Genomic DNA, 13,219 nt, shown 5'->3' on the forward strand with positions numbered 1-13,219 from the left:
GTTTCTGTGTGTAACACATCTTTAAGCATCTTTTGCAGGGCAGGACAAGTGGCAACAAATTCTTTCAATTTCTGTTTGCTATGAAAAGTCTTTATTTCACCTTCATTCACAAATGAGAGCTTTGCAGGATATAATATTCTGGGCTGGCAGTTTTTCTTTCTTAGTATCTGGGCTATGTCTTGCCATTCCCTTCTAGCTTGTAGGGTTTCTGATGAGAAGTCTGCTGTGAGTCTAATTGGAGATCCCCTGAGAGTAATCTGACGTTTCTCTCTTGCACATTTTAGAATCTTTTCTTTATGTTTCACTGTGGTGAGTTTGATTACAACATGTCGTGGTGAGGATCTCTTTTGGTCATGTTTATTAGGGGTTCTATCAGCTTCCTGTACTAAGATGCCTCTGTCCTTCTCCAAACCTGGGAAATTTTCTGCTAGTATCTCACTGAAAAGGCCTTCTAATCCTTTCTCCCTCTCCATGCCTTCAGGAACTCCTGGAACCCGAATGTTAGGTTTTTTTTAATAGTATCTTGTAGATTCCCGACAATATTTTTTAGATTTCTAATTTCCTCTTCTTTTCTTTGGTTTGCCTGTTTCCTTTCCTGTTCTCTGTCTTCTAAGTCTGATACTCTCTCTTCTGCTTCGCCCATTCTGTTTTTAAGGCTCTCTAATGTGTTTGTCATTTGATCTATTGAATTCTTCATTTCATTATGGTTTCTCGTCACTATCACAGTTTCTTGTTCTACTAGTTGTTTCACTTCATTTTGATTCCTCCTTAATATTTCATTTTCACGAGAGAGATTTTCTATCTTGTCCATTAAGGATTTCTGTAGTTCAAGAATTTGTTTTTGAGAACTTCTTAATGTCCTTATCAATTTTTTGAGATCCGCTTCTTGCATTGCTTCTATCTCATCATCTTCATAATCTTGCATTGGGGTGTCTTTTTCATTTGGGGGCATCATAGTGTCTTCCTTGTTCTTGTTACCTCGGTTTTTGCGTTTGTTGTTTGGCATGTTGGAGATATTTGGTTTCTTCACTGTGGTGTTTTTTCTTGTTATACTATGGCTCTATATTAAGTGGACTGTCTGCTTTCGATGGAGCCTTAGAGGCTTGAGATGAGTGTGGCCTGAGAGCTCTGTTTGGTTCCTCAGGGTTGAGGGTGTGCAAAGGTGACATTCCCAGATTAGGCGTGGTAAATCTTTCTTTCTTTCTTTTCTTTTTTTTTTTTTTTTTTGATTCAAAAGGGAAGTAATTCCACACAGCAGAACAGAATTGGAGGTAGTTAGCAGGCGAATGATATACCCACAGGAGCCAGAGATCAGAAGCTCTTTCCCAAGGACCACACAGGGAATCTGTGCTGCCCTCAGTGTGGGCTCCAATTCTCCTGCAGTCTCCCACTGGGTTGCCAAGTTAGATGCTAATCTCCTGTTATTTCACCCCTCCCAGAGTCAGGTTTTTCTGCTAGGCTCAGGGCCGGTGCAGACCTGAGGTCACCCTGCTTATGACGTATGTCCAAAATGGCGCCTGCTCTTTGTCTTGCTCGCCTTTGAGAGGTGAGCGGAGAGAAACTCGTGTCCGTATCAGTCACTTTTTTTTTTTTCCTCTCTCTCTTCTAGTTAGCCTGGTGAACTTTTCCCCACGGAGTTTCAAGCCTCGTTCCCTCTAGTCTCCTCTTTCCGCTTGCCCGCTGGTGTCTCAGGCTATTGAGGTCCGGCTCACCTTGCGTGCCAGTGCTGGTGTGTTGAGTCTGCCGCTGGTGTCCCGAACTTGGGCTCCCATGCTCTCCACGCAGGTACACTGTGAATCACTAGTTCCGGAAGAGTTTCCTCTGCTGTTTCTTCCCCTACTCTTCCTTGAACCTGCGGTATCTCCACTTTTATTAAACTGTCTCTTCCCGGACTATCAGTGTGCTCCCTTCCTACTCTGCCATCTTGCCGCTATCCGAGCCATTTCGGTAATTAGTTATACAAAGAGCTGTGGAATAGCTAATGTTGCTTCTGAAATGACTGCATCAACAAAAATATTTCTTAATGATTCTCAATGTCATCATTTTTCAGTACTTTTAATTTTGAAATATATTCCACCAAAATTCCCAAGAAACAATGTGAGTCCAAAAATAGCTGCATGTTATGTGGCTTCTTTGAGCAAAAACATATATAATGCTCTTAAATACCAAGAATAAATGTAACTGTATTAATCTGTAGAATAAATATATGCAAGAAAATTCAATTAGCTCTTATCACCATCAGAAAACGTCCCTTAGTACAATATATATTTTACCAATTCTCTTTGACTGCTATTCTTATAAAGAAAATAGTAAGTAAGCTCCTTAATGAGCAGGAAAAATGTATCCCACCATCAGGCTATAAAACACACTGGAACATTATGATGGAAATTAAAACAAGCAGAACAAAATCATGTAACACTCTACCTCCATAAAAGCACTAGAGACCTACAGTTACTAGATTACTGAAAAACAATTTACAATAATAACGACCCAGAAGAAATGTTTCTTTATACTGTATTCTCCTATGTGAAATTCACTCCAGGTAGGTTACAGCTTCTATATGCTCTGCCCCTCTTACTTTGCAAATCAAGTAATCATCCCCCTCTACCCGCCCCCAAGTGATGGGTCCAGGCTGAACGAATCAATCAGCTCCTCTCTCTTGGGAAGTTGCAAGTATGAAAAAAGCAGGGGTTGGAGAGAGATCCCTTTCACCTAATGGAAACATCCTAGAAAGAAAAGCTGCCAGCTCTGTCTGTTGAGATACCAGGAGCAGCCTTGGTCTTTGGCTACCTAAGCCCTGGCCAATATGCTCTTATTGCAAATCAATCCTCAGTTTGCTTAACATCATTTCTTAGGGCCGCACTGTGGCATAGCAGGTAAAGCTGCTGCCTGCAGTGCCAGCATCCCTAATGGGAGTTAGTATCATGGCTGCACTGCTTCCAATGCAGCTCCTTGCTAATGTGCCCGGGGAAAGCAGCAGAAGATGGCCCAAGTATTTGTACCCCTGCCACCCATGTAGGAGATTTGGAAGAAGTTCCTGGCTTCTGGCTTTGGACCAGCCCAGCTCCAGCCGTTGAGGCCATTTAGGGAGAGAACCGCTTTCTCTCTCTGCCTTTCCCTCTCTCTCTGTAAATTCTGCCTTTCAAAGAAATTAATAAAATGTTAAAAAAAAAAATTTTCCCCCAAAGTGTGAAAAGTCCATACAGTCACCAAAACAAACTCATTACAGAATAGGATGTATACACCTGGGTGTCTGAGTTCACATCATGTACCATAAAAACAAACAATGTTAATTTCAGATCAGGAAATGATAATATATGTACATTTCTAACTAAGAAGCTTCAAAAGGCCACAGGATGTTTTAAAAAAGTTTAGAACAAAATGACATTAATCTTTCAAAGTGATCCTTTTTTTTTTTTTTTAAGATTTATTTATTTACTTGGAAGTCAGAGTTACAGAGACAGAGGGAGATCAAGAGACACAGAGAAAGAGCTCTTCCATCCACTGGTTCACTCCCAGATGGCCACAACAGCCAGTGCTGGGTCAGGCTGAAGCCAGGAGGCAGGAGCTTCATCTGGGCCTCCCATGTGGGTGGCAGTGGCCCAAGAACTTGGGTCATCTTCCTCCACTTTCCCAGGCCATTAGCAGGGAGCTGGATCAGAAGTGGAGCAACCAGAACACGCACTGGCAATCATATGGGATGCCAGCATCACAGGTGGCGGCTTTACCTGCTACACCACAACACAGGCCCCGCCAAAGTGATTCTTAAATCGTAACTTGGTTGTCTATTTGGCCTTCTCCTTCCCAAATCACTCTCCTCTTCACTCCAAGTGTTTTCTTTCTGCTGCACTAGTGTAGACGAACATAGAGAATGACCTCTTGTTCCTGCGACAGTAGAGGCCCAAGTGTTAAGGGCCAGTAATTTCAAGCACATAGCCCAAAGGCATTTCTCAGGCCACTTAATGAGGCCTCTAAAATGGTCTGTGACTTCCTCTTTTTCTTTTTTGCTCTGAGTACTGCACTGTAATGAACAGTGTCATCATCAAGCTCAAAACGAACATCAATCAGGAAGTCGGGATTACCGCCATGGATTACAGCAGAGAACAGCACTGCCTCGCCCTTGAACTAATTCCTCAACCCAAAATGGGTTGCTGTTTCTTGTCTAGAGTTGTCAAGCTTCTTAAAGACTTAACAATCTTTTCAGTCAATGCCAATTTCCTGTGTTGCTTTCTTGGTAAAGATGGTTAAGACCCATATCGCCCCTTTCCAGATAAACATGTCCCTATTCACCAAAACTAAGGCACTTGTGACCACACAGCAACCAAGTACTTATAAACAAAGAGGACTGTTTTTTTAAGCAAACATACATATAGCAGCAATTAACTTACGATTCCAAAGTAGAGCAGGTTAAGTTACTCCCAGCAGGTCGATCGAATTAAGCTGTTCAGCAGTAACCGGACACACCAGATAGCAAACATATACTGAGTATCTAAATTTCTTTTTAGCAAAGACATCCTACTGCACTGCTCAGCTACCTTTTAAAGGCTGAAACACACCTGCTTTACCTTACCCTATGGTTACCTTCAGTTTCATACACAAATAAGTGTCACAAAAGATGAAAACCTTGGGTACCCTGAATTTTAAATGGTCATTATGAAACAACTTTGTACAATGAAAGTGGAAAGGGGCATTGCCTTGAAAGATCTTGGGTTCCTAATTAAGAAGACTCCAAGTATCAAACTTTCACTAAACCGAGGTTACATATGGGAGAATGAGATATGAAACACAACAAAAAAAGTATATAAACCAATGATGTTACGCACTTTTTTGTAAATGCCTCATAAAAATTCCCCTAGTATAATTTCCCTATGTAAAAATTCCCCTGAATATACAATATTCATGAAAATATTTTCTTTCTTTCTTTCTTTCTTTCTTTTTTTTTGACAGGCAGAGTGGATAGTGAGAGACAGAGAGAAAGGTCTTCCTTTTGCCATTGGTTCACCCTCCTATGGTAGCCGTGGCTGGCGTGCTGCAGCCGGTGCACCGCACTGATCCGAAGCCAGGAGCCAGGTACTTATGCTGGTCTCTCATGGGGTGCAGGGCCCAAGGACTTGGGCCATCCTCCACTGCACTCCCGGGCCATAGCAGAGAGCTGGCCTGGAAGAGGGGCAACCGGGACAGAATCCAGCGCCCCGACTGGTACTAGAACCCAGTGTGCCAGCGGCGCTAGGCGGAGGATTAGCCTGTTGAGCCACGGCACCGGCCTGAAAATATTTTCTTAAAAACACTGAAATTGAACTACAGATCAAGTCAAAAGATAGTTTTTTAACATGAATACAATCTTTTCTTTAAAAAAAATTTTTATAGATTGATACAGACCAAAAAAATACCATTTTTAGAAATTTAATGGTACTTTTTTTAAAAAAAAGAATCATGTTTCATTGAATTAAATATATTTAAAGGCTGGATTGATGAAGGTGAAAAACCCCTCCTACCTGAAACTACAGTAACCATGGGAACATCCTTAAATTTACTGTTCTTTTCCTCATTTTACTAGACAGTAAATACTTCAATGTCCCCTTTTCTACTGGGAAAAGTATTCTAATAATTACCAACCCTCACTTTTCAGTATGTGGCTCATCCACACTAATCTGGCATTAAAAATCTGACATAGTCCTCGAGAGATAATATAGCAGGATCTGTACCCGGTAATGGTAATGGTAAGTAATGGTAATATGAAGTACAGATCAATTTACTGATCAACTGCAGATTTGTTCTAGGCAACAGTATTTCACAGAAATACCTGAAAATACCCAACCAACCCACTCTTTCCCAATAAAAACAAAACAGAATTTGGATCAGATGCCACTGAGATGCTCTCAGATAATTTAAAAATTCATGCCTCAAAAATAAATGATGATTTATCACATATATAATACAATAAACTTAACTGTGAATAATTTGGGGCATCCTCACTGAGTGACCAAACTCTGAAATCTATTATCCTCAGCAGAGAAAAACTGTTTACTAAAATTTATGGTATTCAAAAAAATATGCCAAGGGGATACATGAAAGAGATACAAGGTATCACCTACTTTCTCATAGGTACAAGAGATATAAGATCAACTAAAGCCTGTGGACACAAGACACAATGTAAAACAAATACTAGTGAAAACACTAAGTAACATGCTAATACAAGGTGACCACACCTCCTTAAATTTATACCAACAGTCACTTAACTTGTCCAGAGAGATGTGAAGATAATTCACAGGAAAGGATTAAAATACTGATTTCAAAGAAATTTCTAGAGATAATCTAGCCACCCAATAAGCATTTGCCAAGGAACAAAACCTAAAAAGGGAACAAGTATGCTTTGAGAAAATTTACATTCTAGTAGGAAAAGCACAATAATCAATGAGAACAAGATTTAACCAAGTGCCTCAGAAAGTGGCAAATACTACGTATTCAGGGGGCTACTATAAACTATATAAAAGCAACCCTGACAATCAGGAAACACTGAATAACATCACTAAAAACCTGGCAGGACGGTGTATCTTAAATGTTAATTCTCGACCATACTCACATTATGAGAAGTGGTCGGGAAGGCAATTTCGGCTGTACAAGTTCAGGACCTTAACTAATACTAAAGTTATTTCCTTTCCTTCACCTTTTCTATCTCAAGAAGAAAGGCTCAGTTTGCTGCTGAGAGGTCTTTTACATCTCCTTATCATTTACTACTAAAAGGCTTCAGAGCCTTCAGAAGCTTCAGCATCTAGCTACAAATTAGTAACATGTTTTCATGTGTTCAGTTTTATGGCAAGCTTTTATATATAGCAAAAGATAGGGTGGACATTCCCTTATCATTGATTTTAGCTAATATTTTCTCCTTATGTTGACTTTAATATCCTGGAAAAAACAAACAAAAGGCAATATTGTTCTAGGCAATCTTACGCCTATCCTGTATAACCAAGATCATCAAGCTCTCCTTCTCCAAGAACATAAAACAAGCCCCTGTTTAAGTCCTGGTACAAACTGCCATCTTCAAATGTCTATTTAGTTTCTACTCAACAAAATATAAGAAGCAAAGCATTAGTATTTTACTTTGAGAGTACCTGAGGGGAAAAACAAACACTCATCAGCTTCCTAACAAAACTACTTTAGTAATGCCAGAAAGGGGCCTTCCTGTTCTAGACTTTAACCTGGTGAGAAGTGCCCTCCTCCATCCCCACCCTGGCCATACTTGTTTACAGCAGCTAGCAGTTGTCCAGGAGACTGAGCTCCCCGTGGGATAAACACTGCCCTGTTCAGCTTTTGAACTTCAGGGCTAAGTAGTTTCCTGTAGATACTCAATATGTGCTTCTGGGATAAATGATCTCTATCTGGAGTTGGTCCTATACTTACCTCTTCCCTTTTTCTTAAAAGATACATTGATTTAAAATTAACCTATCAGTATTTGTCCTTTGATCCAAGTCCTGCACACCTATTTATGGATCTGGGGTACCTACCAAGTTATAAACAACCCTTCATAAATCCTGACTCTGAAAGACACAGGCCTTAAGTGCTAGAATGATGAAAATGTCATTAGCTTTGCATCTATTCTTTACATCCAGAAAGGCATCTTACATGTTATAATACATAGTTTATAACAAGAACACATAGTTAAGTGCAGCATCATTTTTAAAAAAAAAATTTATTATTTATTTGAGAGGCAGAGTTACAGAGAGAAAGAGAGAGAGGGACAGAGGGAGGGAGAGACAGAGAGAGGTCTTCCATCCACTGGTTCACTCCCCAAATGGCCACAACAGCCAGAGCTGGGCCGATCTGAAGCCAGGAGCTTCTTTTGGGCCACCCACAAGGGTGCAGGGTCCCAAGGACTTGGGCCATCTTCTACTGCTTTCCCAGGCCATAGCAGAGAGTTGGATTGGAAGGGGTGTAGCCCGGACACAAACTGGTGCCCATATGGGATGTCAGAGGCCACACAACAGGGCCATCCCCCATTTTTCTTTTTATAACTAGACTTAATATTGGAAAAAAAAGGCCGGCGCCGTGGCTCACTAGGCTAATCCTCCGCCTTGTGGCGCCGGCACACCAGGTTCTAGTCCCAGTCGGGGCGCCAGATTCTGTCCCGGTTGCCCCTCTTCCAGGCCAGCTCTCTGCTGTGGCCAGGGAGTGCAGTTGAGGATGGCCCAAGTCCTTGGGCCCTGCACCCCATGGGAGACCAGAAGCACCTGGCTCCTGCCATCGGATCAGCGTGGTGCGCTGGCCACAGCGTGCCTACCGCAGCGGCCATTGGAGGGTGAACCAACGGCAAAAGGAAGACCTTTCTCTCTGTCTCTCTCTCACTGTCCACTCTGCCTGTCAAAAAAGTAAAAAAAAAAAAAAAAAAAAAAAGGAAAAAAATTATTTTATGATTCCACTGTTGAAACATGGATACATTAACACATAATATGTATACCACTTCTGGAGAAACAATACTGTAGAAACTTGAGTTTATGGTATATAACCCTATCAAAGGATATATTTTCAATAATATTCAAAACTTGAAACATCAAAGCAACCCAAGCTCAAACTATCTTGCCCAACATTGACTTTCCTCAGCTATCTACATTCACAAAGAATTTGAACAATCTGTATTCTTCAATTTTATAACCTAGAAGAATTTCATTAAGCAGATGCCATGAACTTTTTGAAGTAACCTTTATGCTTAAATATATGTTCCTTAATTATTTGTTGCTAATAAGGGTAACAAGAATCCTAATCATGAACATGTATCAGGGATTACAGGGGATGAATGTTAGGATATAAGTTAAGCTGCCCCTCAGGGCACCCACATCCCATAGCAATGTGCCTGGGATCCAATCCTAACTCTGCTTCAGATCCAGCTTCCTGCTATTATACACCCTGGGAGGCAGCAGACTCTGGCTCAGGTACTTGCATGTGTTACCCATGTGGGAGACCTGGACAGAGTTCCTGGCTCCTGTCTTTGGACTAACCCAGCCACAGTTGTTGTGGGCATCTGGGAAGTGAATCAGCAGGTGGAAGCTCTCTCTCTCTCTCTCTCTTTCTGCCTTTCAAATAAAAATAAACATAATTTTTACAAAGCACTGCACAGCAGGTTAAGCCATGGCCTGCAGCACCGGCATCCCATATGGACCCAGGTTCGAATCCTGGCTACTCCACTTCAGATCCACCTCCCTGCTAATGCCCCTGGGAAAACAGCAGAAGATGGCCCAAGAGCTTGGGTCCCTGGAGAGACCCAGATGAATCTCCTGGCTGCTGGCTTCAGTTTTGCCCAGCCCTGGTCATTGTGGCCATTTGGGGAGTGAACCAGTGGATAGATAATCTCTCTGTCTCTCCTCTTTCTCGGTAACTCTGCTTTTCAAATACATAAAATAAATCTTTTTTGTAAAAAAGCACTGTAATAATATAAAGATAATATAAGGAAGTAATTAAATCAAAAGTTTGAAGGTGAGCAAAGTTTACTACCAAGTCTGATCATTTTTTTCTCTACTGTTAGATAACATTTTATTTTATTCTTACTTATTTGAAAGGCAGAGACACAGAAACAAAGAGAGATCTCCCATCCACAGGTATGCACAATAGCCTGCAACAGCCAAGGCTGGGCCAGAAACTCAATCCAGGTCTTTCACATGGGTGGCAGTGACTCAACTATTTGAATCACCTGCCACCTCCCAAGATGTTCATTAGCAAGAAGCTCTAATCTGGAGTAGTGTTAGGACTGGAACCCAGGCACTCTGAAGTCCCACACAGCATCTCATGCACTACGTCCAACACCTGGCCATTAGCTAACATCGTAAAGCTAAACTTGATTCCTTCAAGTTAGTCAGTCTTCCCAGGGCATCAGAGTAGAGTGGTCTGTAACTCCTCTCAACACTACTTTGATAATAGACACCTTCTCCACACTACAAACTAATTCTTGTAGTTTTCAAAGGAATAATGAAATTGAATCTTTAAAAAAAATTATTTATTTTGAAAGGCGGAGTTACAGAAAGATAGGAAGACACACAAAGAGAGAAAGAGAGAGAGATCTTCCATCTGCTGGTTCTCTCCTTAGAAGCTGTAACCCCAGTGCTGAACCAGGCTGAAGCCAGGAACTAGGGGCTTCATCTGGGTCTCCCATGTGGGTGCAGGGGCCCAAACACGTGGGCCATCTTCCACTGCTTTCCTAGGCCCATTAGCAGAGAGCTGGATGGGAAGAGGAGCAGCCAAGACTCAAACTGGTGCCCATATGGGACCGCGTTGATGCAGGCAGCAACTCTACCTGCTGCACCACAGTGCCAGCCCCTCTTAATTCTTTTAGAATAAATGCTACAGTGGTTACATTTCCCCAAACCTTAGAGCCCTTCAGAGCCCTACATGAATGCTACCATCTAGGTGAAGGAGATGACAGAGAGCAAACAAAGAGACCTCAGCTTCCTCCAGTCTTCCGCCCACAGCATGGTCAGATCTGATTTGAAGACAAAAGGGGCAGCAGCCTGGCAGGAATTCAGGGCAACACCTCTGGGGGTGCCCAAGGGTGGAGGTAGAACAGGTGTGTTGCCAGAGGGGCAGAGGAAACAAGGCTGGGAGGGAGGGAGGCTGATCCACTCCGTGCAACAGCCATCCCAGCCAGGAGGCCTGCGGAGGAGACTTCCAGAGCAGGACAACCACGATGGGGAGGCAGAGCTTGCTTCTGTTCCGCCCTGCGCACTCTGTGACTTGCTTGTCTCTGCAGCTTCAAATGGTGTTCGATTCCAGGTGAAGGTTCCCACCCCGCCGCCCTCCGGACTCCTTTCCTCACCTGCAGCGCCATCTCCTCCTAGTGGGCCCGGAAGACCCAATGACAAGAAAAACGAGTGCAACCTACACAAGCTATAGTGAATTTCAAAGATTACATTTGGTTTCCGAAATGGAGTTCTCATCGATTTCTGATTTTGAAATTGGGGCTGGTTAACTGAGGGCCTTTCCATAGGCCTAGCCACCAGGCTGCTTCAAGAGGAACGACAAATAGGAAGAAAACTTAACGCTGAAAACCACGTGTCTCCCGGTAGGAAGTGCATTACCACTCGGCTTCCCTGAAGGGAACTTTCGACGTGACTGTGACACTGTAAACAGTTCCAAATGCCCGATGTGACATCCATGTACTTCCTAGCCTCACTTTGTAACAGAGCGGGGATTCCCTTCTTCTGGGAACACAGAGTAAAAAGAATCTCTCCTGAAAACGTAAACAAAACCCCACAGGGCCCTTTAACAGTCCAAAGCCCAGAAGGTGGGTTCTGATGTCAACAAACAAAGTAGACCCGAGAAGGCAGCACTCGGCACCGCCGGGGCCTGCAGGTGGGGCAACGGTGAGTCTGGATTTCAGGGCATTTTGGAAAAAATCCACTCCCACTTGGCCGCCCTGCATGGGTGGGTGATGGGTAGGTTCTGCGGCCGCGCCTGGTTCCCGCCCCGTCCCCGCCCGGAGTCAGGAGCAGGCCTCGGGCGGTAGCTCCTCAAACTCCGACCGCATCCCACCCCGCGCCCGGCCCCAGTCTCCGAGCCGGGCACGGGTCCCCACACCGAAATCTGCAACTCCCAGGCACCGCGCGGCTATCGGAGATGCCCCGTGAGCCGCATTGTCCTCCAGAGCCACTCAGAGCTTCACCCGAGACTCCAGGTTGGGGGGGGGGGTCCCTGACCTCCCGCCATTTCTGCTTGTCGCCGCAGCTCACAGCAAGAGCAGAGAACCTCAAGGTGACACCTCCTTTTTGGCCGGCGGATCTGGGTTCTGGGCCCGAGTTCCCGGGCACCAGAAGCCCAGCGGCTCCCGGGCCCGGCTCCGTGGTCAGAGCCGCGCCGCCTCACCTGGCAGCGGCACACGATGTCGGCGTCCTGCGCCAGCAGATCCACCACCTTCCCTTTGCCTTCGTCACCCCACTGCGCGCCGAGCACCACCGTCACCCGATTGCCTCCCGGCCGCGCCCTGGGCCGGCCGCAGTCGCCGTTGGGCAGGGAGGATGCTGCCGGGTTGGTCTCGGCGAACGCCATGGCTCCGCTGAGGCGGCGAGGAGAGCCCGAAGGGGACGCGGCCAACGAGGAGTGCGCGAACTGAACCGCTCTGCGGCCGCCAGCCACATGCGGAGGAAGAAGGAGCCAGAGGCCGGCCCCGCCCCCGCCCCGCCGGGCCGCCACCCTCCAGCCAGGCCCCGCCCCGCTCTCCGCCGCGGCCCGCTCACGGGGCGACGACTGCCCCGCGCAGGCCAGCCTCGGCAGCGCCGCCCGCAGGAACAAGCCCGCCACCCGGGGCCGAGGCCCCGCCCCTTCCGCGGCCAGGCGCGCCACTCCAGCGCGGACCCCGCGAGCGGAAGGGGCGGGGGCGGGGCTTCAGCCGCGCTTCACCTCCAACGCCCCGCCCACTCCCCCGTCCTCCCGCTTTCAAACTTCAGAGGCGCGGAGGTGCGTCGGACTACAGCTCCCGGCATGCAACGCTCCGGGCTGCGGCGTCGTAGTCCCGTGCCCCGGTGTCTGCCATCTGCCGGTTTCCGTCTCTGGAAGCGTTCGTTTTTGTTTTAAAAGATTGGTTTCTGTTAAGGACTGAGCTACGGTACACAGAATGAAAAAGGTGCGATTTTAAAAATGCAAACAGGAAATGAGAACGTATACCTTCAGGGATGGAAAGTAAAATTCCACAGTAAGAGCAGAGATGGAGGCACAGGTCAAAAAAGGGCAACCTCAAAGGTAGAACAGTAAGGCACAGGATATTAGATCAGGAAATCTAGAGAGCAAGCAGAGTCCTTACCCTTCTTATGCTACACGTTAGTGATAAAGGCTCAGGCTCCGGGAGGAAGGGATTATCTGTTAATTATTTTATGTACAGATGAGAGTACACCAGTAAGGTCATAGAAAAATGGAGTTAAAACGCTAGTTTATGAGGGTGCAACAAATTTTGAAATCCTTGCATAGTTTTTTCATAACACATTTTCCACGAGCTTCTTCAAGTGCTCCTGTTCTATGATGAAATTTTGAATCCCTCACAACCTTACAGATAAGGTAGGTGATACTATCTTATCCTTATTTTGCAGGATGAAAGCGAGGTTAACTAGGTAGGCATTTGGAGCAGCAGTAAAGATGCTGTTTGGGATGCCTACATTCCATATCTGAGTGCCTGGCTTAGCTTCCCAGCCTGCCTCGCTGCTAATGCGGTTCCTGGAAGGCAGCAAGTAATGGTGCAGGTACT

The 13,219-nt window shown here is 45.1% G+C and overlaps 1 protein-coding gene across 1 annotated transcript in view; it reads right to left on the bottom strand.

Moving 5' to 3' along the window:
• Positions 1-12,107, bottom strand: part of ADSS2 (adenylosuccinate synthase 2) — a 47,506-nt gene extending 35,399 nt beyond the window's left edge. The window contains exon 1 of the mRNA XM_062210721.1: positions 11,848-12,107. Within this exon, the coding sequence (XP_062066705.1) occupies positions 11,848-12,030 (183 nt within the window). The 5' untranslated portion in view covers positions 12,031-12,107. The remainder of the gene's footprint in view (positions 1-11,847) is intronic.
• Between the last annotated feature and the right edge of the window lie 1,112 nt (positions 12,108-13,219).

This window comes from Lepus europaeus, chromosome 14, assembly GCF_033115175.1.
Source record: "Lepus europaeus isolate LE1 chromosome 14, mLepTim1.pri, whole genome shotgun sequence".
In the NCBI taxonomy this organism is placed as follows: Eukaryota; Metazoa; Chordata; class Mammalia; order Lagomorpha; family Leporidae; genus Lepus; species Lepus europaeus.